At 70.9% G+C, this 21,029-nt stretch overlaps 2 protein-coding genes across 6 annotated transcripts in view; both read right to left on the bottom strand.

Moving 5' to 3' along the window:
* Positions 1 to 1,711: 1,711 nt before the first annotated feature.
* Positions 1,712 to 12,609, bottom strand: LOC123349912 (excitatory amino acid transporter 2-like). Its single transcript, XM_044988199.1, has 10 exons — positions 12,339 to 12,609; positions 10,523 to 10,675; positions 9,595 to 9,845; positions 8,807 to 8,984; positions 7,298 to 7,424; positions 4,372 to 4,605; positions 3,346 to 3,540; positions 2,731 to 2,865; positions 2,202 to 2,430; positions 1,712 to 1,909 (listed from the first exon to the last, which is right to left on the bottom strand). Exons 1-10 carry the CDS (start codon positions 12,466 to 12,468, stop codon positions 1,817 to 1,819), a joined length of 1,725 nt encoding a protein of 574 aa, XP_044844134.1. The 5' UTR covers positions 12,469 to 12,609; the 3' UTR covers positions 1,712 to 1,816.
* A 2,882-nt stretch (positions 12,610 to 15,491) lies between these two features.
* FLT3LG (fms related receptor tyrosine kinase 3 ligand) overlaps positions 15,492 to 21,029 on the bottom strand; it is a 74,770-nt gene continuing 69,232 nt past the window's right edge. For 4 of the 5 annotated variants that reach the window (XM_044988919.1, XM_044988918.1, XM_044988914.1 and 1 more), the window contains exons 2-8: positions 20,327 to 20,436; positions 18,936 to 19,037; positions 18,795 to 18,848; positions 18,542 to 18,685; positions 18,104 to 18,254; positions 16,861 to 17,048; positions 15,492 to 16,051 (exon numbers count right to left, since the gene is read on the bottom strand). In XM_044988919.1, coding sequence (XP_044844854.1) covers positions 15,884 to 16,051; positions 16,861 to 17,048; positions 18,104 to 18,254; positions 18,542 to 18,685; positions 18,795 to 18,848; positions 18,936 to 19,037; positions 20,327 to 20,380 — 861 coding nt within the window. In that variant the 5' untranslated portion in view covers positions 20,381 to 20,436 and the 3' untranslated portion in view covers positions 15,492 to 15,883. Of the gene's footprint in view, positions 16,052 to 16,683; positions 16,758 to 16,860; positions 17,049 to 18,103; positions 18,255 to 18,541; positions 18,686 to 18,794; positions 18,849 to 18,935; positions 19,038 to 20,326; positions 20,437 to 21,029 lie in introns of all 5 variants that reach the window. The other variant, XM_044988920.1, reaches the window with a different exon arrangement.

Genomic DNA, 21,029 nt, shown 5'->3' with positions numbered 1-21,029 from the left:
GTCTCCTTCCCCCAGCTCTGCACCTGGACAGCCCCAAGGGGTCCTACGACTGGTTCCTTTACAAGACGGATGAGAAGAAGTTCCCGGCCCCCCCGCAGCCAGCCCAGGCCCCGCCCTGGCCCTGCCCCCCCCCGCAGCCCCCCCGCCCTGCCTCACAGACACCCCCTGGGCCCACCGGCTCCGAGCCTCCCAAGCCCAGCCCCCCACAGCTGGAGTGTCTGTCCCCGGCTAACCTCCCCGGGGGGAACTACCTTTGAGACACCCCCCCAAGAGGACCCAGGAGTCCTGGCTCCCAGCCCCCCCCGCTCTAACCACTAGCCCCCACTCCTCTCTGTCCTGCCATGGGGGGAGCTCACCCTGCCCCTCCCCCTCAGGATGGGGTCATTTCTGACCCAGGGAGGGTCTGGCTCTGCCTCCCCAGTGGGTTGGGGGGGGCTGGGCCCCCCTGCCCGTCAGGGCGCTCTAGGGGTCGGCTCTTCAGTTGCTCTTAGATCTAATGTGGCTTGTGAGTTTAAATAAACGGGTTCCCACCCCCAACCCGCCTGCCCGGCCTCCTTTATTGGTCAGGAAATGCGGGAGACCCTACAAAAACAAACTGACCCCCCCCCCAGCCCAGCCCTGCACACCCCCATCCCCACAGCTCTGCCAACGCCCCTCACACCCAACTCGCAGCCCCCTGCCAGCCCAGCTCTGCACACACCCACCCCCACAGCTGCCCTGGGTGTCACAGACCCAGCGCCGGTACCTGGGTTTGCCGAGAGCCTGAGCCCGTCGCTGGGGGGAGCTGCCCCGGGTGTCACAGCCCCAGCGCCGGTGCCTGGGTTTGCCGAGAGCCTGAGCCCGTCACTGGGGGGAGCTGCCCAGGGTGTCACAGACCCAGCGCCGGTGCCTGGGTTTGCCGAGAGCCTGAGCCCGTCGCTGGGGGGAGCTGCCCCGGGTGTGACAGACCCAGCGCCGGTGCCTGGGTTTGCCGAGAGCCTGAGCCATCCACGCCCCATCGGAGAAGCGAGGGGGAGGTTGGAGGGGGCAAAGATCAGACGTCCACTGGCAGGGCCTGCTTGTAGGCGGAGCTTGGAAGAGGCCCCGCCCCATGATCCCCTCCCCCCCCCCATGGAACAGGGCCAGGACCGAAGCTGGCGGCAGGTTTCAGTCGTTTATTACAAATCCTGAGGTTCCCCCCCCAGTGTTGTTGGGCTGGTGATGATGGGGGGGGGTTCAGAACTCAGTGGGGCTGAGCCAGGGGGCGGGATGGGGGGGTCATGAGTCAAACAGCCCCCCCAGGGGCGAGGGGGGCATAGTCCGGGCGCCCCCGATGGCTGTGGCTGGGGTGGGGGGAGGGGTCGGTCCCAGCCGGTGTGAAGTGGGGGGGCCGGGGGGGAGGCCAGAGTCGGGGGCGGCTGGGCCTTTGGGGAGCCTCTGTAGGGGGGGGCAGGATGGGAGGAAAAGCCGCTAGCCGGGGGGGGGGGGCACAGACCTGGAATTTTCCTGCTGGAGAATGATCTGGGGGCCTGACCCACGGGCTGTGTGGGGCTCAGTGAAACCCCAGGTAGACCAGGGAGGGGGCTGGACAGACAGGCCCCAGCTCTGGGGGGGGGGTGATCTAGAGCTCGGGGGGGGGGCTGGGTACATGGGGACCCCTCACCCAGCACTGGGACGGGCCCCTCGGGGGGGGGCTGGGTAGAGAGCACTGGTGGGGGGACGAAGGGGGGCCCCCCACCCAGTGATTTGGGGCAAAACTGAATACAGAGAATTAATCCCTCTTCCCACCCCCCCACCCCCACCCCCGCTGGTGGCAGCTGCTCCGTGCGGGGCCTGGTTATTCCTCCTCTTGCTTCTCCTCCTGGTCGCTGCCCGGTGACCCCTTGGGCCCCTCGTCCTCGGCCCCCGGCTCCCACGACGGCGTCTCCGCCTGCTCGGGACAGGAACCAAATTACCCAGGACACTGTCGCGGGGAAGCTCGCAGCGCCGGGGGCACTGTCGCGGGGAAGCTCGCAGCACCGGGGGCACTGTCGCGGGGAAGCTCGCAGCGCCGGGGGCACTGTCGCTGGGAAGCTCGCAGCGCCGGGGGCACTGTCGCTGGGAAGCTCGCAGCGCTGGGGGCACTGTCACAGGGAAGCTCGCAGCGCCGGGGGCACTGTTGGTGGGAAGCTCGCAGCGCCGGGGGCACTGTCGCGGGGAAGCTCGCAGCAGGGCAGCCTCACCTGCTCCTCCTCCTCGCTGTCGGCGGCGGGCAGGGCCGTGTATCCTGGCCCGGCGCCCTCGGGGGGCCCCTGGTGGTTGGGCAGCGGCGGGAGCTTGGGGCTGGGGGGCTCGGGCGGGCGCCCCTCGGCCCGGGCGTCCACGGCCGCCAGCTCGGCCTGCGACAGGTAGTAAACGATGCCGGCCCCGAACGAGTCCCCCACCACGTTGATGGAGGTGCGCAGGCGGTCCCTGGGGGGCGGGCCGGGGGTCAGCGCCGGGGGGCACCGACATGGGGGGACCCTCTCCCTGCCCCCAACCCCCTCCTGCCCCCTCCCTGCCCCCTAACTCCCTCCTGCCCCCTTCCTGCCCCCTAACTCCCTCCTGCCCCCTTATTCCCCCTCCCCATCCCTCCTGCCCCCTAACTCCCTCCCCATCCCTCCTGCCCCCTCCTTCCCCCTAACTCCCTCCTCTCCTCTCCCCTCCCTGCCCCCTAACCTCTCCCCTCCTGCCCCAAGCCCCCCACCCCTCTGCCCCGCCCCCGGCACTCACAGCAGCCAGTCCACGGCGATGAGCAGGCTGATGTCCTGCGTGGGCAGCCCCACGGCCGTCAGGATGAGCAGCATGGTGACCAGGCCGGCGCTGGGGATGCTGGCGGCCCCCACGCTGGCCAGGGTGGCCGTCAGGCTGGGGAGCAGGGAGGGGGGCAGGGGGTCAATGCCGGGGTCAGGGGACCCTTCCCCGCTGGGGGGCCCAGGAGGGCGAGGGCCGGGGGTCTGGGGATAGGGTTGCCAATGGTCTAATCACACAAACCCAAACACCTTGGCCCCGCCCCCTGCCCGGAGGCCCCGCCCCTCTTCTTCTCAGATGCCACGCCCCTTTCCTGAGGCCACGCCTCCTTCTCAGAGGCCCCGCCCCGCTCACTCCATCCCGCCTCCCTCCCTCACTTTCACTGGGCTGGGGCAAGGGGTTGGGATGCAGGAGGGGGCACCTGCAGGCACCGCCCCCCGCAGCTCCCATTGGCCGCAGCTCCCGGCCAATGGGAGCTGCAGAGTCGGTGCTGGGGGGGTGGGGGCAGAGCGCAGAGGGCCGGGAAGCTGGGGGAGCTGGGGGGCCGGGAGTTTGGGGGTTGGGGGGGCCGGGAAACTGGGGGCCCGGGGCTCTCACCTGACGGTGGCGATCTGCCCCCCGTCCAGGGCAATGTTGTTCATCTGGGCGATGAAGATGGCGGCCACGGCCTCGTACAGCGCCGTCCCGTCCATGTTGATGGTGGCACCGATGGGCAGCACCAGGCGGGTGACACGTCGATCGACCCCCAGGTTCTCCTCCAGGCACCGGAACGTTACGGGCAGGGTCCCCGCGCTGGGGGGAGACACACGGAGCCCCCGATAGCCCCCCAGACACGTCCCGTCCCCGCGCTGGGGGGAGACACACGGAGCCCCCGATAGCCCCCCAGACACCTCCCGGCCCCGCGCTGGGGGGAGACACACGGAGCCCCCGATAGCCCCCCAGACACCCCCCGGCCCCGCGCTGGGGGGAGACACACGGAGCCCCTGATAGCCCCCCAGACACCTCCTGGCCCCGCGCTGGGGGGAGACACACGGAGCCCCCGATAGCCCCCCAGACACCTCCTGGCCCCGCGCTGGGGGGAGACACACGGAGCCCCCGATAGCCCCCCAGACACCCCCCGGCCCCGCGCTGGGGGGAGACACACGGAGCCCCCGATAGCCCCCATAGCCCCCCCCCAAGCCCCCTGTGGGAGACACATGGAGCCCCCAGCACCCCCTACACCCCCCGGTAGCCCCCCCCACGAAACTCCCTGACCTCCCACAGCCCTGTGCTGAGGGGGACACACACACGGAGCCCCCGACAGCCGTCCACACTCCTGACACCCCCTGATACCCCCCCGACACCCCCAGCAACCCCCATAGAACCCCCTGACACCCCCCGGCCCTGTGCTGGGGGGGGACACACGGAGCACAGAGCCCCCCAGCACCCCTGATAGCCCCCCTGACACCCCCTGACACTCCCAATAGCCCCCAACACCCCCTTTCCCCATGCAGGGGGGCGAAACTCACACAGAGCCCAATAGTCCCCACCAGCCCCATACCCCAGCTCCCTCTGCTCCCCTGGATCCCCAGCAGCCCCCCCACCCGCCCGGCACCCCCAATGCCCCCGCTCGGCGCCCCCCACCTGGAGGCGGTGCCCAGGGCGGTGAGCCAGGCCTGGAAGATGCCGGCGTAGAAGGCGAGGGGGTTCTGGCGCGTGACCCCGAAGAAGATGAGGGGCAGGACGAGGGCCCCGTGCAGCAGCAGCCCCAGGGCCACCGTCACCATGTACATGCCCAGCTGGCGGGCGACCAGCTCCAGGTCCTGCAGCCCGGCCAGCTTCCCGCAGATCAGGGAGGCGATGCCGAAGGGCGAGTACCTGGGGGGGGGCCGGGGAGACCGTGAGTGGGGCCGGGGGAGACCCTGAGGGGCGGGGCCAGGGGGAGACCTTGAGGGGCGGGGCCAGGGGGAGACTGTGAGTGGGGCCGGGGGGAGACCCTGAGGGGCGGGGCCAGGGGGAGACTGTGAGTGGGGCCGGGGGGAGACCCTGAGGGGCGGGGCCAGGGGGAGACTGTGAGTGGGGCCAGGGGGAGACCCTGGGGGGAGGGGTCGGGGGGGAGACCCTGAGGGGCGGGGCCGGGGGGAGACTGTGAGGGGCGGGGCCGGGGAGACCGTGAGTGGGGCCGGGGGAGACCCTGAGGGGCGGGGCCAGGGGGAGACTGTGAGGGGCGGGGCCAGGGGGAGACCCTGGGGGGCGGGGCCAGGGGGAGACTGTGAGGGGCGGGGCCAGGGGGAGAACCTGAGGGGAGGGGCCTGGGGGAATCTGTGAGGGGCGGGGCCAGGGGGAGACCCTGGGGGGAGGGGTCGGGGGGGAGACCCTGAGGGGCGGGGCCGGGGGGGAGACTGTGAGGGGCAGGGCCAGGGGGAGACTGTGAGTGGGGCCAGGGGGAGACCCTGAGGGGCGGGGCCGGGGGGGAGACCCTGAGGGGTGGGGCCGGGGGGGAGACTGTGAGGGGCGGGGCCAGGGGGAGACCGTGAGTGGGGCCAGGGGGAGACCCTGAGGGGTGGGGCCAGGGGGAGACCCTGAGGGGCGGGGCTGGAGGGGAGACCATGAGGGGCGGGGCCGGGGGGGGAGATCGTGAGGGGCGGGGCCAGGGGGAGACTGTGAGGGGCGGAGTCGGGAGAGACTGTGAGGGGCGGGGCCATGGGGAGACCCCTGAGGGGTGGGGCCAGTGTGAGACCGTGAGGGGTGGGGCAGGGCTGGGGGGAGACCCTGAGGGGCGGGGACATGGGGAGACTGTGAAGGTTGGGGTGGGGCCAGGGGGAGACCGTGAGGGGCGGGGCCAGGGGGAGACTGTGAGGGGCGGGGCTGGGGGGGAGACTGTGAGGGGTGGAGTCGGGAGAGACCGTGAGTGGGGCCAGGGGGAGACCGTGAGGGGCAGGGCCTGGGGGAGACCCCTGAGGGGTGGGGCCAGGGTGAGACCGTGAGGGGTGGGGCAGGGCTGGGGGGAGACCCTGAGGGGCAGGGACATGGAGAGACTGTGAGGGGCGGGGCTGGGGGGGAGACTGTGAGGGGCAGGGCTGGGGGAGGAGATCGTGAGGGCTGGAGTCGGGAGAGACTGTGAGTGGGGCCAGGGGGAGACCGTGAGGGGCGGGGCCAGGGGGAGACCCTGAGGGGTGGGGCCAGGGTGAGACTGTGAGGGGTGGGGCCAGGAGGAGACTGTGAGGGGTGGAGTCGGGAGAGACTGTGAGGGGCGGGGCCATGGGGAGACCCTGAGGGGTGGGGCCAGGGGCAGACCCCTGAGGAGTGGGGCCAGGGGGAGACCGTGAGGGGTGGGGCAGGGCTGGGGGGAGACCCTGAGGGGCAGGGACATGGGGAGACTGTGAAGGTTGGGGTGGGGCCAGGGGGAGATCGTGAGGGGCGGGGTCACGGGGGACACAGTGAGGGGCGGAGCCGGGGGCAGACCCTGAGGAGTGTGGCAGGGGGGACCCAGTGAGGGGAGGGGCGAGGCTAGAGGGGACCACGGGGAGGGCACGGGGGACACTGCGTGGGGTGGGGCAGGGAGAGGGTGAAGGGGACAGTGAGGAGGGGAGACTATGAGGTGGGGGCTGAGGGGGGGGGGCAGTGATGCCGTGGGAATGTTCCTAATGTTTTCTCTGAATACTGGGTGGGGGCCTCAGTTTCCCCTGTGCAAGGATCTAGGGGGTGGGATAAGGGGATGTGATTGGTGCAGAGCCCGAGAGGGCCGGGGAATGGCCGACACTCTGTCTCCTGGCAACTAATGGCCTGCCCCCCCCCCAGCCCCCGCCCCCCCCAAGGTGCCAACTGAAGGGGCTGGGAACAAGGGGATCCGGTGGCCTGGCCCCGGAGAGAGACACAGGCCAGAGGAGGGGCTGGGGGGGGTGAGTTTGGAGCCGGTTGGGGGAGACGAGGGGGGGCAGACCTGGGGTCTGGGCTCCCCCCACGAGAGGGACCTGACTGGGGGGTCTGGGCTCCCCCCCCAAGCTCTGGTTTGGGCTGTTCCTGTTCCCGGCCGGCTGAGAGTCCCGGGGCATCGCAGGAAGTGGGGGGTGCAGGGCCCCGACTCCCCCACACGCCATGGCAGGGACCATGGGGCTGAGAGGAGGAGGGGATGGAAGGGAGATGGGGGGCGGGGGAGACTGGGGGGGGCTGTGGCCATGTGGGGGGACTCATGCATGGGGAGAATTGGGGGCTGCAGCTCGTGAGGGGGGAAAGGCGGCGAGGGGGGGTCCCCGGGGGGAGATAGTGGGGGAGGGACAGTGAGAGGTGTCCTGGGGAGCCCCCCCCCCCAGGTCAGCTAAAGAGTGGGGTGGGGGATGAGCTGTGACCCCCCCAGCCCTTCCGCATCATACCCCCACCCCTAGGCTACCCCCTGCCCCCCATCATATCCCCGCCCCCCAGGCTCCGCCCTGCCCCCCACCCTGGCCCCGCCCCCCAGACTCCCCCCATCATACCCCCCACCCCCCAGGCTCCTCCCTGCCCCCCACCCTGGCCCCGCCCCCCAGACTCCCCCCATCATACCCCCCGCCCCCCAGGCTCCCCCCCATACCACATGATCATGGAGACCAGCTGCATGATGATCTCGTTGAGGATGTTGAAGAAGTCGGCCATGGGCTTGGCCTGCTCCCCCATCTGCCCCATGACCACCCCGAAGGCGATGAAGAACCCGATCAGCCCTGTGGGGAGGCAGCGGGGGGGGGGGGTGTCAGGGCCGTGGGGGGCTGCGAGCTTCCCCCAGCAGTGCCCCAATGCTGCGAGCTTCCCCCAGCAGTGCCCCAACGCTGCGAGCTTCCCCCAACAGTGCCCCAAAACTGCGAGCGTCCCCCCAGCAGTGCCCCAATGCTGCGAGCTTCCCCCCAGCAGTGCCCCAGCGCTGCGAGCTTCCCCCAGCAGTGCCCCAATGCTGCGAGCTTCCCCCAGCAGTGCCCCAGCGCTGCGAGCTTCCCCCCAGCAATGCCCCAACGCTGCGAGCTTCCCCCCCAGCAGTGCCCCAACGCTGCGAGCTTCCCCCAGCAGTGTCCCAGCGCTGCGAGCTTCCCCCAGCAGTGCCCTCAGGTGGGCACTCCGGTTGCTGCGAGCTTCTCCCAGCAGTGCCCCAGCGCTGCGAGCTTCCCCCCAGCAGTGCCCTCAGATGGGCACACCGGTTGCTGCGAGCTTCCCCCAGCAGTGTCCCAGCGCTGCAAGCTTCCCCCCAGCAGTGCCCCAGTGCTGCAAGCTTCCCCCCAGCAGTGCCCCAGCGCTGCGAGCTTCCCCCCAGCAGTGCCCCAACGCTGCGAGCTTCCCCCCCAGCAGTGCCCCAACTCTGTGAGCTTCCCCCAGCAGTGCCCCAGCACTGCGAGCTTCCCCGCAGCAGTGCCCTCAGGTGGGCACTCCGGTTGCTGCGAGCTTCCCCCAGCAGTGCCCCAGCGCTGCGAGCTTCCCCCCAGCAGTGCCCTCAGATGGGCACACCGGTTGCTGCGAGCTTCCCCCAGCAGTGTCCCAGCGCGGCAAGCTTCCCCCCAGCAGTGCCCCAGCGCTGCAAGCTTCCCCCAGCAGTGCCCCAGCACTGCAAGCTTCCCCGCAGCAGTGCCCTCAGGTGGGCACTCCGGTTGCTGCGAGCTTCCCCCAGCAGTGCCCCAGCACTGCGAGCTTCCCCCCAGCAGTGCCCTCAGATGGGCACTCCGATTGCGGCGAGCTTCCCCCCAGCAGTGCCCCAGCGCTGCAAGCTTCCCCCAGCAGTGTCCCAGCGCTGCGAGCTTCCCCCCAGCAGTGCCCTCAGATGGGCACTCCGATTGCGGCGAGCTTCCCCCCAGCAGTGCCCCAGCGCTGCAAGCTTCCCCCAGCAGTGTCCCAGCGCTGCGAGCTTCCCCACAGCAGTGTCCCAATGCTGCAAGCTTCCCCCAGCAGTGCCCCAGCGCTGCGAGCTTCCCCCCAGCAGTGCCCTCCGATGGGCACTCCGATTGCGGCGAGCTTCCCCCAGCAGTGCCCCAGCGCTGCGAGCTTCCCCCCAGCAGTGCCCTCCGATGGGCACTCCGATTGCGGCGAGCTTCCCCGCAGCAGTGGCCCGCCGGGGACTTACCCAGCACGTTCATGCCCGCCTTGAACTCCAGCCGTTTCTGGGTGAGGGTGCTGGGCCCCAGGCTGATCTCCGTGACGGTGGCGTTGAGCAGGGACAGGTTCCCCGGGAGGAGCCGGGTGACGTTCTCCTGCCGCAACACCTGGGGCGGGACCGGCACCTTCTGGGACACCGTCTGGACCTGGGCAGGGGAACGGGCTCAGCCTGGACTGCCTGGGGAGAGCGCCCCCCGCCGAGCCCCCCGGCCCCACACCCTGCAGCCCAGCGCCCCCTAGCGCCTCCCTGGGGGCACTGCCTGCCTGGGGAGAGCGCCCCCCGCCGAGCCCCCCGGCCCCACACCCTGCAGCCCAGCGCCCCCTAGCGCCTCCCTGGGGGCACTGCCTGCCTGGGGAGAGCACCCCCCACCAAGCCCCCCGGCCCCACACCCTGCAGCCCAGCGCCCCCTAGCGCCTCCCTGGGGGCACTGACTGCCTGGGGAGAGCGCCCCCCGCCGAGCCCCCCGGCCCCACACCCTGCAGCCCAGCGCCCCCTAGCGCCTCCCTGGGGGCACTGCCTGCCTGGGGAGAGCGCCCCACACCGAGCCCCCCGGCCCCACACCCCGCAGCCCGGCGCCCCCTAGCGCCTCCCTGTGGGCACTGACTGCCTGGGGAGAGCGCCCCACACCGAGCCCGCCGGCCCCACACCCCGCAGCCCAGCGCCCCCTAGCGCCTCCCTGGGGGCACTGCCTGCCTGGGGAGAGCGCCCCACGCCGAGCCCCCCGGCCCCACACCCCGCAGCCCCGCGCCCCCTACCTGCTGGAAACAGGCCTGCACCAGGTTCTCGGGGAAGAGGTTCCGGATCAGATCCAGGAAGGCGTCCAGGCTGGAGACCTCCTCACCCCGCTCCGCCGCGCCCGTCGCCGGCTTCAGCTTGGGGTCGCCCGGGTGGATGGACAGCACCAGGACCACGCCCAGCACGGCGGCCAGCACCGTGGTGGACATGTAATACACCATGGCCCGGGTGCCCATGTGCCCGCTCGACTTGGCATCCAGCCCTGCCAGCCCTGCCCAGGAACAGAGCCAACGCTACACGGGGCCCCCTCGCCCGGCGCTGGGCTGCGGCTGGCTCGGGGGGGGGGGGTCCTGGAGATACGGGGCCCCCGTGCTGGGCTGCGGCTGGCTCGGGGGGGGGAGGGGGCGGGTGTATGGAGACCCCTCGACCGATGCTGAGATGCGGCTGGCTCTGGGGTGTAGCGGGGGCTGAGTATACGGGGACCCCTCGCCCAGTGCTGGGATGCAGCTGGCTCTGGGGTGGGGCCCAGGTATACGGGGACCCCTCATGCGGTGCTGGGGTGCGGCTGGCTCTGGGGGGGGGCTGGGTATACGGGGACCCCTCATGCGGCGCTGGGATGCGGCTGGCTCGGGGGGGGGGGGCTGGGTATACAGGGACCCCTCGCCCGGCGCTGGGATGCGGCTGGCTCTGGGGTGGGGTGTGAGGGCTGGGTATACGGGGACAGTGCCCCATAGTGAGTCCCTTGCCCTGCAGCACAGCACCCTGTGGGTGGTCAGTCCAGCCCCTCTCCCCCTGGTGGCTAGACTGGGTACCACAGCCCGGTGCTGCTCCTGAGGGCCATGAGTTCGAATCCCCGGGTGGGGGGATGAGATTCAGTTCAAGTGGTGGCAGGTGGTTTGGGCTCCGGCCGCCGCCCCCGTCCCCCCACTCCCCCTCCGCCTCCCTCACCTGAGATGAGGCTGGAGATGACCAGGGGCAAGATGAGCATTTTCAGCATCCGCATGAGGATGTCTCCGGGGAAGGAGATAAGCACCAGCAGGTCTTCGTCCAGCGGGGGGAGCAGCCGCAGGAGGCCCCCAAATACGGCACCCAGAATCACCCCTAGAGACGAGGGGACGGAACCTCAGCACGACCCCCAACAGGGTCCCCCTCCAGCACCGGGATGTGGCTGGCTCTGGGGTGGGGCATGGGGGCTGGGTATCCGGGGACCCCTCGCAGGGATTCGGCTGCCTCTGGGGTGGGATGCGGGGGCTGGGTATCCGGGGACCCCTCGTCTGGCACTGGGATGCGGCTGGCTCTGGGGTGGAGCGCTGGGGCTGGGTATCTGGGGACCCCTCACCCAGCACTGGGATGCGGCTGGCTCTGGGGTGGGATGCGGGGGCTGGGTATCTGGGGACCTCTCGTCCGGCATGGGGATGCGGCTGGCTCTGGGGTGGGGCACGGCATCCGGGGACCCCTCGCCCAGCGGTGTGATGTGGCTGGCTCTGGGGTGGGGCTCAGGGGCTGGGTATCCAGGGAACCCTCAACCGGCACTGGGATGCGGCTGGCTCTGGGGTGGGATGCAGGGGCTGGGTATCTGGGGACCCCTTGTCCGGCACGGGGATGCGGCTGGCTCTGGGGTGGGGCACAGCATCTGGGGACCCCTTGCCCAGCGCTGGGATGTGGTTGGCACTGGGTATCTGGGGACCCCTCGCCCGGTGCTGGGATGCAGCTGTCTCTGGGGTGGGATGCGGGGGCTGGGCATCCAGGGAACCCTCGACTGGCGCTGGGATGCGGCTGGCTCTGGGGTGGGGCAGGGGGGCTGGGTATCCAGGGAACCCTCGCCCAGCGCTGGGATGCGGCTGGCTCTGGGGTGGGGTGCGGGGGATGGGTATCCGGGGACCCCTCGCCCAGCGCTGGGATGCGGCTGGCTCTGGGGTGGGGCACATGGGGACCCCTCTCTGGGGAGAGCGCCCCCTAGTGCCGCATGGGGGTTTACCATGATCCCCTATGTCAACCCGCCCACTTTGGAGAGGGGGAGGTGGCCGCGTGGGTGGGGGGGGTCAAGCCAACAGCCGCCGGGGGGGGGGGGGGTTAGCCCATGTTTAATTTTCTTCCTCCCCGGGTAGTGACGTAAACGACACAATGATACGTTAATCACAAGCCGCCCTGTGCCGGGGTCGGGCGGGGCGGGGGGGCCGCTGGAAAGGGTGTGTGGGGGGGTCACATCTGCTCCCCCGCCCATTGATCACGTGTTTGTGTGTATGACAGAGAAGGGGGCTGGAGAGATGTGGGGAGGGGAATGGGGAAGTCCCCTTCCCCACCCTCTGCCCCCCAGCACCCCCTGCCCCCTCCTGCCCCATCCCACCCCCTGCACCCCAGCGCCCCCTGCTGACCCCATCCCACCCCCTGCAGCCCAGCGCCCCCTCCTGCCCCATCCCATCCCCCGCAGCCCAGCGCCCCCTCCTGCCCCATCCCATCCCCCGCAGCCCAGCGCCCCCTGCTGACCCCATCCCACCCCCTGCCCCCCAGCGCCCCCTGCTGACCCCATCCCACCCCCTGCACCCCAGCGCCCCCTCCTGCCCCATCCCACCCCCCGCAGCCCAGCACCCCCTGCTGACCCCATCCCATCCCCCGCAGCCCAGCGCCCCCTGCTGACCCCCCTGCCCTGCTCCCTGCAGCCCAGCACCCCCTGCTGACCCCATCCCACCCCCTGCCCTGCTCCCTGCAGCCCAGCGCCCCCTACGGGCCCCCCGCAGCCCAGCCCCCCGGGGCTCCCACCTACCCAGGATGGTGAGCGTCAGCAGCAGGTTGCGGGTGAGCCAGCCGCAGCGCTTCGCCAGGCAGGGCTTGGGCAGCGGGTCCAGGCTCAGGTGGGGCCCATCCCCCATGGCCAACTCCACCTGGTTGGTCATCGCTGCGGTGTGGGTGGGGGGGACGGAAGGAGAAACCCCAGGCCTGGTCTGTGGGTGAGGAGAGAACAAACGCTGAGCCGGGGAGAGAACCCAGGAGTCCTGGCTCCCAGCCCCCCTGTTCTAACCACCAGATCCCACTCCCCTCCCAGAGCTGGGGAGAGAACCCAGGAGTCCTGGCTCCCAGCCCCCACTGCTCTAACCACCAGACCCCACTCCCCTCCCAGAGCTGGGGAGAGAACCCAGGAGTCCTGGCTCCCAGCCCCCAACCCGTGTGCCCTGTTTCCCTCAGAATCCCCTAATCCTGTCATCTGGGGCTACTCAGGGACCCCTCGCCTGGCACTGAGACACGGCCCCTCTGGGGTGAGGCCTGGGGGGTTGTAGGGCAGCCACATAAGTATTTAGGACAGGAAGTGCTGGATTATGTCATTTCTCGGGGGCAGGGGTTCACCTGGACACCTGGGTTCCTGGCCTGGGTCCTTTAATGGGGTCACGACTTCACAATCTGTTTCTTTTCTGAATCCCGGCTTCTCCCTCCAGAGTCATCAGGAGTTGAGCCCTCGGGACAGGAGATGGGGCCTGTCCCCTCTAGGGGGCGCCGGCTCCCACCCGGCCCCAGGGCAGGGACTGGCTGGCTCAGGGGGGCAGGGAATGGGGCAGGGGCCTGTCCCCTCTGGGGGGCACCGGCTCCCACCCGGCCCCAGGGCAGGGACTGGCTGGCTCAGGGGGGCGGGGAATGGGGCAGGGGCCTGTCCCCTCTAGGGGGCGCCGGCTCCCACCCGGCCCCAGGGCAGGGACTGGCTGGCTCCGGGGGGCCCCCTCCTGGACTGCAGCAGCAATACACCTCCGTGTTTCCAAGCCCCTCTACTGCTCCCTCCTCACCCAGGCAATCGGGGCCCCGTCATGCCAGGCACGGCCCAGACAGCCCCGCGCCGAACGGCGTCCGTGCCACCGCCACCGAGGAAGGTTATTTTGCCCATTATACAGATAGGGAAACTGAGCCCCAGAGAGATACAGGGAGTCTAGGACAAAGTCAAGGATAGAACCCACGTGTCCGGGCTCCCAGACCCCCCTGCTCACGAGCCCCCACTCCCCTCACGGAGCCGGGGAGAGAACCCAGGAGTCCGAGGCCTCTGAGGGTCACGGCAGGAATTACTGAGGTTATTGTGCGCAGAATGTTTCCCTCCGAGCGTCAAGTTTCGGTCTGGCCTGGACAGCAGCTGGGTCCCCCCCACCCCCCCGTTAATCCATATTAACATGGAGGATTTTTCAATTTCTTTCGCGCGGCATTAAATCATCTTCACAATAAAATAACGGTAGAGGAGGCAGCAGGATCATAATCCCCCCTGGGAGGGTGACCGACCCCGGGGGCAGGAGACCACGGCCACAAGAAATAAAAATAGATCTGAGCCGAGTGGGAATGTGCTGGGGGCGGGTGGGAGCCGGCGCCCCCTGGAGGGGAACACCCCAGATGTCGCTTTATGGAGGAGATCCCCTTGCGGGCATGGCTGCCCCCTGCTGGACGGGGAGAGACCTGCCCCGCGTGCATGGGATAGAACCCAGGAGTCCTGGCTCCCGGCTCTAACCACGAGACTCCCCTCCCCTCCAAGAGCCAGGGAGAGAACCCAGGAGTCCTGGCTCCCAGCCCCCCCCGCTCTAACCACTAGACCCCACTCCCCTCCCAGAACCAGGGGAAGAACCCAGGAGTCCTGGCTCCCAGCTCCCCCCTGCTCTAACCACTAGACCCCACTCCCCTCCCAGAACCAGGGAAAGAACCCAGGAGTCCTGGCTCCCAGCTCCCCCCTGCTCTAACCACTAGCCCCCACTCCCCTCCCAGAGCCAGGGAGAGAACCCAGGAGTCCTGGCTCCCAGCCCCCCCCCTGCTCTAACCACTAGACCCCACTCCCCTCCCAGAACCAGGGAAAGAACCCAGGAGTCCTGGCTCCCAGCTCCCCCCTGCTCTAACCACTAGCCCCCACTCCCCTCCCAGAGCCAGGGAGAGAACCCAGGAGTCCTGGCTCTGGGCCCTCAGACACGCCCTGCTGGTGGGGAAGGGACCTAGCAGCAGCGGCGTGTGGGTTTTGGCAGGATGAACTGTACTGCCCCCCCATGTGCCCCCCCCCGCTATCCCGCCAGCCCCCTGGACGGGCCTTACCCGGGGCCGGTGCCCGTCTGGTCCGGAGGCGCTGGGGGAACTGGTGCCAGCAGAGGCCGGGGGGGTGGGTGGGTGTATGGCTCCCCCCGTCCCCCCCCCCAGCGGCTTAGTGGCCCGTCAGCCAGCGACGTCAAGCAGCCAGGGAAGAACTTGGAGCGGGGGATTAAAGGGAGGGGGAGGGAAGGAGGGGGGGGGGGCTGGGAGAGCCAGACGGTGCCCCCCCCCCAACGACGGGGTTTAATCAACGGACTTGGGAGGATGGGGGGGGACAGGATTAGGGGGGAGGGGCAGGGTGATGGGGAGGTGGCCGCAGGGAAGGGGGGGGTCAGTCATGGGATTGGGGGGGTATGAAGATTTGGGAGGCAGGGTTCTGCTGGCTGTAACCACTAGTCTCCACTCCCCTCCCAGGCCCAGGTGGAGAACCCAGGAGTCCTGGCTCCCCCCTCCCCCCACAGAGAGGGACAGTGTGAAATCAGCCAGGAGAAATTTCAGGGGGCATGGGAGCCCCCCTGCTTGTGGGGTGTCAGAACCCCCAGACCCATCAACCCAGCTCCAATGATCAGCCCCAGGGTACAGGGGAGGGATCCCCCATAGGACCCCTAGCCTGGCTCAGAGGTGCACTAGCCACATCCGCCACGAGGGGGCAGCAGACGCCATAGGATTGGGACTGACTTGGCCAGTGTGGGGAGCGCAGGGGGGGTTGTTGGGGGTCTGGGCGCAGGGCAGGGCCGTTGTCTCCTGGGCCCCTCCCTGGGCATGGAGGGGGGGGCCTCATGGGTCACAGCTGGGTCTGTGCAGCGAGCAAACAGCCTCTTGCACCCCCCTCCCGCTCGACCACGCAGCACATGGGGAAACTGAGGCAGACACCGTCTTCATACAAAATATTCTGAATAATTCCCACTTGGCCACAGTGCCCCGCCCCCGGCGTCGGGGCGGGAACTCAGGCATCCGGGTCCCACCGGGGCGAAGGGTCCTCGAATAACCAGCCCCCCGCGCTGGCACAAAGGCAAATCCATTGGTTTCCAGTGACAATTTCAGGGGGTTGCGTGGGGGGGGGGGGGTGTCGTCTTGCTGCTGGGCCGTCTGTCCCCGCAGATCCCGGTCCCCCCAAAACACCCCCAGAGGAAAAGTCCATCTGCGGCTTCCCCGGCGCTGCAGCTACAAGGTCCAGACAGCGGGGGCCGTGGGGCCGGGTCGGCGCTGCACAGCACCTCCTGGGGGTAGACGCCAGCCCCACGGCCCGTGGGGGGCCGGCCTCAGGGCTCAGCTCTGCAGTCCGCCGAGAGGCGCGGACGATTCCACCCTCCGCTTGGCTCGCGGGAGCGGCGCGTGGAAAGCAGCGTCCGGCTCCGGCGGCCCCGGCCTGCACCCGCCCTGGCCGCCCGCGTCGCAGAGTCCAGAGCAGCGGGACCGACCGTGGCTCCGGGGGTCCTGGGAGGAGACGGGGAAAAGGGGAAGGAGTAGAAAGAAATGGAACCCAGGAGTCCTGGCTCCCGGCCCACCCCCGCTCTAACCCACTAGACCCCACTCCCTTTCCAGAGCTGGGGAGAGAACCCAGGAGTCCTGGCTCCCGGCCCACCCCCGCTCTAACCCACTAGACCCCACTCCCTTTCCAGAGCTGGGGAGAGAACCCAGGAGTCCTGGCTCCCAGCCCCCTCTGCTCTAACCACTAGAACCCACTCCCCTTCCAGAGCTGGGGAGAGAACCCAGGAGTCCTGGCTCCCGGCCCCCTCTGCTCTAACCACTAGACCCCACTCCCCTTCCAGAGCTGGGGAGAGAACCCAGGAGTCCTGGCTCCCAGCCCCCTCTGCTCTAACCACCAGATCCCACTCCCCTTCCAGAGCTGGGGAGAGAACCCAGGAGTCCTGGCTCCCAGCCCCCCCCCGCTCTAACCACTAGACCCCACTCCCCTCCCAGAGCCGGGGAGAGAACCCAGGAGTCCTGGCTCCCAGCCCCCAACCCGTGTGCCCTGTTTTCCTCAGAATCCCCCACTCCCCTTCCCAAGACTGTCCCCCGGAAAAGGGCCCACACCCCACATGTGTTGGGGGGAGGGGGGGTTATACCTGAGCCATCTCTTTCCCATCAGCTCCTGCACCCCGCTCGTTCAGGTGTCCGACCACTCGGACTCCTGGGTCCCCTGGGGGGAGAGAGGGAAGAAGCAGCTGCAGGAGTCCTGGGATCTGCCCTCCGTCCCTCCCGCCCGCCCGCCCGCCAGGAGCCCCGTCCCTTCCGCCCCCTACCTGGCCACGGAGCCTCCTCTGACGCTGCCACACGAAGGCCAGAGACACCAGGATGGGCACCAGGAGGAGCAGCACCGGCAGGTGGTTCTGGTGCAAGGAGCCGGCCCCGGACGCCTGGGTTCCTGGCTGCTTCTGGCTGGAGAAGCCGGGCTGCAGGAGCCCAAGCGGCGCAGGCGGCAGAGCCGGGGCTGCGGGGGGGACACGGAGAACGTGGAGAGAGAGGGGAGGGGCGATTTCCCGCCCGGGGGGCCGGGTAGGGGGGCTGTGTTGGGGGGCAGGGTGGAGCGGGGTATCGGGGGTTGGGAGCAGTGAAGGGGATGAGGGAAGGGGGGGTTGGAGGAGGTGGGGGGGGAGGGGCGCTGTCCCTGGCTGGCAGTGGATGCGGGGCCAGTTGCTGGGGAGCTGGGGGGGGGTCAGCAGGGGGGCTTAATAGGGGTGTGGGGGGATGCCAGGGTGCTGGGGGGGGTGGGGGTGCCAGGGGCCACCAGTGGGTACTTGTGGGTGCAGTGGCTGGGGGAGCAGGAGGGGTCAGGGGAGCTGGGGGGTGGGGAACCAGAGGGGTCTCAGGGTGCGTTCGGGGGGGTACCTGGCTGGCACCAGATGGGGGTTGGGGTAACCAGAGGGGGTCTCAAGGGGGGTTCTGGAGGGTACCTGGCTGGCAGCGGGGGGTCTCAGGGGGGGTACCATCTGGCTGGCAGTGGACAGGGGTCGGGGGGTCTCAGGGGGGTACCTGGCTGGCAGTGGATGGCGGGGTCTCGGGGGGGTACCTGGCTGGCAATGGACGGGGGTCGGAGGGGTCTCGGGGTGGTACCTGGCTTGCAGAGGACGGGGGGCTCTCGGGGGGGTACCTGGCTGGCAGCGGACGGGGGTCGGGGGGGTACTGGCTGGCAGCGGACGGGGGTCGGGGGGGTCTCGGGGGGTACCTGGCTGGCAGCGGACGGGGGTCGGGGGGGTCTCGGGGGGGTACCTGGCTGGCAGTGGATGGGGGTCAGGGGGGGTCTCGGGGGGGTACCTGGCTGGCAGCGGAGGGGGGGGGTCTCGGGGGGGTACCTGGCTGGCAGCGGACGGGGGGGTCTCGGGGGGGTACCTGGCTGGCAGCGGACGGGGGGGTCTCGGGGGGGTACCTGGCTGGCAGCGGACGGGGGTCGGGGGGGTCTCGGGGGGGGTACCTGGCTGGCAGCGGACGGGGGGGTCTCGGGGGGGTACCTGGCTGGCAGCGGATGGGGGGGTCTCGGGGGGGTACCTGGCTGGCAGCGGACGGGGGTGCAGTTACTGAAGTCGACCGGCCCCGCCTGACGCAGGATTTTGCCGCTCAGCGCCGCCAGGTGGCCGTTCAGGGCGCTCAGCATCCGCGACACGTTGGTGCGTTCCCGCCCCACGCAGCCCATGGGGTCCTGGAGGGCAGAGGTGGGGGGTCAGGAGCCACTGCATGGGGGGGGAGCCCCCGGAGCCTGACCCCTCTGTGCTATCCCAACCACACACCTAGAAAGGAGAGGCCCCTGCCCCATTCCCTGCCCCCCGGAGCCAGCCAGTCCCTGCCCCGGGGCCGGGTGGGAGCCGGCGCCCCCTAGAGGGGACAGGCCCCTACCCCATTCCCAGCCCCCCGGAGCCAGCCAGTCCCTGCCCCGGGGCCGGGTGGGAGCCGGCGCCCCCTAGAGGGGACAGCCCCCCCCGCGCTTACGGTAATGCCGCACTCCTGGACGAACTGGACCTGGTTGGTGACAGTGGCCACGAGGGGCTGCAGGGCCGGGCCTGCGACGCCCCCCATGTGCCCCAGCTCCACCGCCAGGAAATGGATCCTCCACAGCTCGGCGCACCAGGCGTCCTGGGGGAGAAACAGGAGGGGAGGGGGGTCAGAGGGACCACGGGGGGAGGAGCCTTGGCTGATGGGGGAGGGGGGCTCTGGATATCGGGGGGACCCCCCCTTCTCTCACCGGGTCCAGGTTCGACGGCATCGAGACGGGGTAATCGTGGAGCAGGTGCTGGGTCTGAAGGAGAGGGGGAGACGGGGGGGGTGAGTTGGGGCCGGGGCCGTGCTGGGGGGGTGACGGGGGGCCCCTGGGGGCACCGCTCACCAGCTCGTCGATGGCCACGGAGAAGGTCGTGCTCAGCGGGTGGAACGAGAAGACGCAGCCGCGGCCCGGGGGGACCAGGACCAGCAGCAGCAAGAGGGGGACCTGGGGGGGGCAGATGTGAGTCAAGGACCCCCCCGGCCCTTCCCTGCAAGCTCAGATCCCCCCCAGCCAGCCCCCTCCCCCCCCACATTCCCCAATCCCTCCAGCCAGCCCACCCCCCGCTAGCCCCAATCCCCCCCAGCCAGCCCAGCCCCCCCGCTAGCCCCAATCCCCCCTGCCAGCCCAGCCCCCCCGCTAGCCCCAATCCCCCCCTGCCAGCCCAGCCCCCCCGCTAGCCCCAATCCCCCCCCGCCAGCCCCCTCCCCCCCACATTCCCCAATCCCCCCAGCCAGCCCAACCCCCCCGCTAGCCCCAATCCCCCCCAGCCAGCCCACCCCCCGCTAGCCCCAATCCCCCCCACCCAGCCCCCTCCCCCCCACATTCCCCAATCCCCCCCAGCCAGCCCAGCCCCCTCGCTAGCCCCAATCCCCCCCAGCCAGCCCAGCCCCCTGCTAGCCCCAATCCCCCCCAGCCAGCCCAGCCCCCCCGCTAGCCCCAATCCCCCCCAGCCAGCCCAGCCCCCCCGCTAGCCCCAATCCCCCCCTGCCAGCCCAGCCCCCCCGCTAGCCCCAATCCCCCCAGCCAGCCCACCCCCCCGCTAGCCCCAATCCCCCCCAGCCAGCCCAGCCCCCCCGCTAGCCCCAATCCCCCGCAGCCAGCCCAGCTCCCCCGCTAGCCCCAATCCCCCCCAGCCAGCCCCCCCCCACATTCCCCAACCCCCCCCCCCCAGCCCCACCCCCAGCTAGCCCCCATCCCCCCCAGCCACCCCCCCCCCCCATCCACCAAACCCCCCAGCCAGCCCAGCCCCCCCGCTAGCCCCAATCCCCCCCAGCCAGCCCAGCCCCCCCGCTAGCCCCAATCCCCCCCAGCCAGCCCAGCTCCCCCGCTAGCCCCCATCCCCCCCGCCCGCCCAGCTCCCCCGCGAGGCCGCCTCCCCCCCAGCCCGCGCTGCTCCCCCGCTATGCCCATTCCCCCCCAGCCAGCCCAGCCCCCCCGCTAGCTCCAATCCCCCCCAGCCAGCCCAGCTCCCCCGCTAGCCCCAATCCCCCCCAGCCAGCCCAGCCCCCCCGATAGCTCCATTCCCCCCTGCCAGCCCCGCCCCCCCGCTCGCCCCAATCCCCCCTGCCAGCCCCGCCCCGCCCCCCCGCTAGCCCCAATCCCCCCCAGCCAGCCCAGCCCCCCCCCCGCCCCAGCCATACCCAGCCCCCCTCCGTCCCCTCAACCAAACCAACCCTGATCTACCCCCTGGTCTAACGCCGCAACCCAGCCCCCCCTCCCTTCCCCCCACTCACCACGGAGGCTCCGGGTGGGGGTGGGGCATCGGGGGGCGCATGGCGCCAATTCATCTCCTCACTGGGGGGTGGGCGGCCGGCATGCTGGAGGGGGGCACTCGGCGGGGGAGCTGAGGGGGCCAAGAAAGGGCAGGTGTGAGACCTGGGATGTAGGGGGCTGCGGGTCGGGAGTGAGGGGCACCGGCAGGGCTGTGGGGGGGGGCCGGGGCTGCCGGTCGGGGGTGTGGGGCACCGGCTGGGCGGGGGGGGGGGGAGGGGCTGCAGGTCGGGAGTGAGGGGCACCGGATGGGCTGGGGGGGGGGCAGGGGCTGCGGGTCGGGAGTGAGGGGCACCGGCAGGGCTGGGGGGGGGCAGGGGCTGCAGGTCGGGAGTGAGGGGCACCGGCGGGGCTGGGGGGGGGCAGGGGCTGCTGGCGGGAGTGAGGGGCACCGTCCGAGCGGGCGGGGGGCAGGGGCTGCGCCGCGGGGGTGGGGGGCACCGGCAGGGCTGGGGGGGGGGCAGGGGCTGCGGGTCGGTTGTGAGGGGCACCGGCAGGGCTGGGGGGGGGCAGGGGCTGCGGGTCGGGAGTGAGGGGCACCGGCAGGGCGGGGGGGGCAGGGGCTGCAGGTCGGGAGTGAGGGGCACCGGCGGGGCGGGGGGGGGCCGGGGCTGCAGGTCGGGAGTGAGGGGCACCGGCGGGGCTGGGGGGGCAGGGGCTGCAGGT

Source organism: Mauremys mutica, chromosome 15 (assembly GCF_020497125.1).
Source record: "Mauremys mutica isolate MM-2020 ecotype Southern chromosome 15, ASM2049712v1, whole genome shotgun sequence".
Classification (NCBI taxonomy): Eukaryota; Metazoa; Chordata; order Testudines; family Geoemydidae; genus Mauremys; species Mauremys mutica.
The sequence above is the reverse complement of the archived record's forward strand: the minus strand, read 5'-3'. Positions and strand labels throughout refer to the sequence as shown.

Coding starts and splice junctions, on each gene's coding strand:
- LOC123349912 (XM_044988199.1), bottom strand. CDS start 12,468: ATGACCAACCAGGTGGAGTTGGCCATGGGGGATGGGCCCCACCTGAGC. Junction 10,676..12,338: donor GCTGACGCTCACCATCCTGG/GTAGGTGGGAGC, acceptor CCTCGTCTCTAG/GGGTGATTCTGGGTGCCGTA. Junction 7,425..8,806: donor GGCGGGCATGAACGTGCTGG/GTAAGTCCCCGG, acceptor GCCTCCCCACAG/GGCTGATCGGGTTCTTCATC.